Raw genomic sequence first — 5,190 nt, forward strand, 5'->3', positions numbered from 1 at the left:
AATTTATGGCAGGATTTCCTAGAGCCCTGGATAGGTGCCCTCTTAATTTTTGTACAAAACTAAATAAATAATAACCAGTTTGGCCCTGTATATTTTATACCTGCGTAAATAATTTATCCTGCCACCATAACTAGAATTTATGACATCGCTAGAGTAACAAAAAACGTATATGTCACAGCCATGGTGTCGCTTCACTACCGCAACATTCTAGAACTTCACCTTACACTGTAAGCAAGTATTTATCACGTCTTTAGAACTATCCTGGACTGAGTACAACATTACCTTTCCAGGTTTAACTTACTCCATCTAGATTCATGGTTACAAACACTTCAGAAAAAGAAGACAACTTTAAATTTATGTTTGATATGGCAGTTGCGCTAATATCCACTGACAAAAAAACCTTCAGTCCTGAAAAATCAGAGAAAAAGCTTTCATCAGCAGTTTCTTTAATGCTGGACCAGAACATACCAGGAGATTTACCTGTAAAGGACATTTTGGAAGAACATGCTTATGAAGTGCAAGAAGATGCCAGCTTCTCCAAAAAACTGCATTGCCATAGCTGTAACCAAAGTAAAGTAGAAACAGGTGAGATAAATGTACTTCTTTCTCTCTCCTTTCCCAAAAAACTGTGGAAGATAGTAGAAAGTGATGAGTTCAAGTCTATTGGTTGGAATGATCATGGAGATTGTGTTATTATAGATGAAATCTGCTTTCAGAGAGAAATCTTAGATCGAAGAGGCATCTTAAGGATTTTTGATACTGATAGCATGAAAAGCTTCATTCGACAACTCAACCTCTACGGATTCAGTAAAATACGTAAAAATATCACTTTTCCTCGTTTTCAAGCAGAGAAAAACAGAACCAGAGCAAGAATACTGGTAAAGTAATAGAAATCTATGTTTTAAATAATTTCTTTGCTTTACAAAAAGGGACACATCCTTGAGTCTCAGCCTTTGTGCCCTGGGCATAGCTCAGGAGAAGGTGGGGTACAAACATGGCTTTAAGTTATCTTTGTTCCGCCCCAATTCTTAAGCAGGCAGGCACATGGGTGAGTCACTTGACATAACATAGAGCAGCATGAAGGATGCCGTAGATTACACCAATTGCCCATAATTCCAAGGAGCTGTTCCAAAAACCTGGGATGACTGGGGCATAGGGACAACTAGGCTGTGATGAGTTGGGTGTTCTGTCTGTACCACTTATGAATTTTGGATAATTTTATTAAATTGATCATGAAATTACTGTGTCGTAGAAAGCCTCTATGGATGTAGATCCCCCCGGGGTGAACAGGGTTGTGTCATATCTCTGCGAGGCCAGAGCCAATGGTGAATGATCAGCACTCAACGATTGTCTACTGGGACAATAGGTTTGCTCTTCCTCGAAAAAGACACTTCCTCCTCTTGTCTTACAGGAAGGGGGTTTAAGAAGGCAGAAGTCTGTAAAGGGACCCATGAGGGTAGCTGGGGCAGAGAGCCATTTTCCACCGGGTTAAGATGAGGGTGATTGATGTAACCTGTAGGAGCAGGGTAGGTTAGGTAAGGGGATGGGAGAGCTTTCCTGTCTGGTCTCCAAAGTGGGGTGCACACACCCCAGGGGTGTGCAGGAGGATCCTTGGGGATGCACGGCAGGAGGAGCTTTTTTTTGTTGTTGCTTCGTCAGGCAACTCTGAGCGGCATTTTTTTTTTTTTTTTTTTTTTTGCTTCAGCATGGCAGGGGGTGCATGCTCAAGTGTTTTTTTACTGATGGGGTGCGCGATCAAAAAAGTTTGGAGACCACTAGTCTACACCAGGGGTTTGGTGGTTATAGCTACGTCTCTCTGAGGGTGTGAATTTTTCACACCCTTAAGAGATGTAGCTATACCAATGTAAAAGTCTTAGTATACACTAAGCCTTAGTTAGGGGACTCCTCAGCTCCCTTTAAGTAGAATGTACGGCTGCTTTGTGTTGCTGGAGTAGTGCTGAAGATCTGGCCCCAAATGTCTTCCACCTACACTGCTAAATATGAAGTGATTTAAAAGTCCTCAAAGTAATATATATTAGAGGATTCTAGTTACATTAGTTGTATACAGCAAAATCAAAAGATAGACAGTGTTTAAATAATTTATTTATATGAACATATCTATGTACTATCTAGAAAAGAGGTCTCATGTCAGCCTCTACCAAAAAGGCTGATGTGGCTGGCATGTGAGGAAACCTCAAAGTCATAAACAATATAGTTTTTGAACTGACTGTTAGCATAGGGAAAAAATAACTTAACAAGAAATATAAATGTATAAATACCAAAACTGTCAATAATATTACTTATGGAGTAAAATTAGGAGTAATGGGATTAATAGGCTTGATTATCAGGAAGAACTGATTAAAACCCTCTGGCTTGGGACACTTAAAATAAGATTAGGCAAAGCACTAGAAAAAGTATTGCAGAGAACACCACACCATTGCCTCATACGGATAGACAAGATGCATTTTAGGTCTTTTCCTTTTCCAATTACTATAATTTCACTTAAATTGAAAAAAAAAAAGTCTTTCAGCTATGAAATTTGGAAAAATCTTTCATGTCTTATGAAGTGGTCACACTATACCCAGATCCTACATTTTATACTTAGGCAAAACTCCTATTAATTTAAATGGGAGTTTTATCTAAGGGACACAGAACTAGATAGCTTTTTTATTACTAGAGAGAATCTGAGGTTTAGTATGACAGTTCACAGCATGTAGACAATAGGTACCAACATTATTTATGGCAAGGTATCTTATGTTTCTTTCACAAGTTAAAACATTCTGAACCTTATTGTTTCATGTTAAATTTAAAAAATGTTCGGGATTTTGTTCCAGTTGTACCACAATCCATATTTTAGAAGAGAGTGCCCCTTTCTCATTCAGAGAATGAAGAGAAGAGTTGGCATCAAAAGTAATGAACAGCCAAATCCCATCAGTCCTAATCTGAAGAGAAGAAAGCCAGCTGCTCCAAAGAAATATATTGCCTTTCAAGATTCAGTTCAGCCAAATGATTTGCAAACACCTTGTTTACAAGAAACAATGCATAGCAATCTACAAAATAATTCAATAAATGCATGGAATGGCAAAATGACCCATTCCTACCCAGTCTCTACACCATGGCCTTTGGAAAATGGAACTGAAAACTCCATTCAAAATGGTATTTATAACCAGCAAAGAAATCCATCTATGGATACTAATGCCACCAGCTCAATTTGTCCATATTTTCCTCTGACTTCAGAAACAGGGCTTGATGCCTCAATGGAACTCCATCATTTACCTTCAGCTTACCAGGACTTTGTGTTCATGAATGCTCAGTTTACTACTTTAATGTCCTTTTGGAACCGCTGGTTTTCAATGTTGATGGCAGCAACTTCACCTATTCCTTTGACAGAAACTCTCAACCAACAGTTTACTTTTCCAGGTCAGACATGTTCTTTATGCAACTGCTATCGTAACACTGAGCCTTCTGCCAGCTGTGATTCTGCAAAGTCAAATTCTGCAGAACTCTTCTGACTGACAAATTACAGTTTATAATGGCTGAACCAGATCATGTCTTTTAAAAACAATATACAATTAAACTGGTTAAAAAGTCTAAGTAATGGGAGTATTTATTTCTTCTCTATACTTAAGTTTCCCAGGTAGCCAGCATAAACAAGCCTGAGTTAAAGATTCTTAAAAATGCATGCTTCCACCTACCAGATGTAAAACAAGTCAAGTAGTAGTACTCTAACAGATCTTTTAGACATAGAGACCATATACCCCAATCCTGGCACTCAGAACTTCACAGAACTGGGGCCCGTCTGTAGAAGTCCATTCCTTTGGCATGATTCCCAGTGAAGGTTTAAATGAAAAAGATCTAATTATCTGTAAACTTCTTGTATTTGTACTAGTACTTCACAACTATTATTAAAAAAACTAGACTCTCAAAAAGTAAGTTTCCGTTTTGTAGCCACAACATTAACTCCCTGGAGCACTACATTCAGTTCACTTCAGTGCCAGAAAAGATACTGACTAATTGGCGAGAGTTCAAAGAACTATAATAGTTGTAGGGATTGGCTTATCAGGAACAATTATAAAAGGCTTGTATAAAAAAAAACAGCCAAGAAAAAAACAAAGTGGAGGAGGAAAGTGTATTTGAAGGGTGCAAGTACCTCAGATGGAGAATTATTTAGGGAAATTCCAAGAACTAGAATTAACAGGATGAAGTTAAAAATGGAAAAATGAAAAGCTTCCTGGCAGTGAGATCTCTGTCACTGTCTAATAGTTTTCAGTTGAGCTGGTGGAAGCCACCTGGGGACATATAAAGCTGTGTAGATAAACATTAGAAAATGTACTCCAGGGAAGAATTCTGTTCTGGCCATTGGGAGATCGACTGGATTTCCGAATAGGTCTCTTTCATTTCTAGTTTCAAGGAGTCTAGAACTCTGTGACAATTTAGATACCCACAATCTTCATATTTAAAACTCATAAGGGCAGTAACAATTACATTTAACCCGTATTTGCATTGATACATCTAAATTTCTATTAACAGTTACATTTCCTCCACTGAAGAGGAGGGGACAGGGGAGTAACAATATGGTAAAAAATCTTAAGTGATCAGAGGAGAGGCTGAAAAATATGCTAAATTTAAAGCTCAGAATTATAAAACAGTATATAGCTCCAGATGAATTTATTTGAAAGTGGAAATGGGAAAACTAAGAGGTTGAAATATGTTCAGTGATCTCAATCAGAAGTCCAAAGCAATATGGCAATCTTTATTTTAAGAAATACTCTCACCCCTACCAAGCTCAGATAGCTGGACTTCATGCAAGAAGAGAACCACAGAGAGACCCAAAATTTCAAAAGCGGTAACACAGGCATTTCATCAGTGCCGCAACAGCATCTTAAATACATGTTCCCCGTCATGCAGAGGAGACTTATTAATGGATCCACATAATTGCAAATCCATCAAACTACTGTTCCTCCCCAGCCCAGCCTGCCTCCTCTAGCTGTGTGTGTCAGGTCACAGAGGGTTCTATGGAGTAGAGTGCTATGGTGGCAAGGACAGCAGGGCCCTGTGCTGGAGCCAATATTCAATGTGACTGTTCTAGCTGGGGCCTGAGGTCAGGCCTGAATTTGCCCCTTGTCAATTAATTTGTAATCTCTGAGCACAAAAGTGATTTTTTTGTGCTTAAATTTTAATTCAGTATTT

The 5,190-nt window shown here is 38.5% G+C and overlaps 1 protein-coding gene across 1 annotated transcript; it reads left to right on the forward strand.

Annotated features, from left to right (window-relative positions):
- The first annotated feature begins 305 nt into the window (after nt 1-305).
- Nucleotides 306-3,512, forward strand: LOC127056886 (heat shock transcription factor, X-linked-like). The gene is made up of 2 exons (XM_050965219.1): nt 306-878; nt 2,835-3,512. Exons 1-2 carry the CDS (start codon nt 315-317, stop codon nt 3,510-3,512), a joined length of 1,242 nt encoding a protein of 413 aa, XP_050821176.1. The 5' UTR covers nt 306-314.
- The last annotated feature ends 1,678 nt before the right edge of the window (nt 3,513-5,190 follow it).

The sequence above is a fragment of the Gopherus flavomarginatus genome, chromosome 8, assembly GCF_025201925.1.
Source record: "Gopherus flavomarginatus isolate rGopFla2 chromosome 8, rGopFla2.mat.asm, whole genome shotgun sequence".
In the NCBI taxonomy this organism is placed as follows: domain Eukaryota; kingdom Metazoa; phylum Chordata; order Testudines; family Testudinidae; genus Gopherus; species Gopherus flavomarginatus.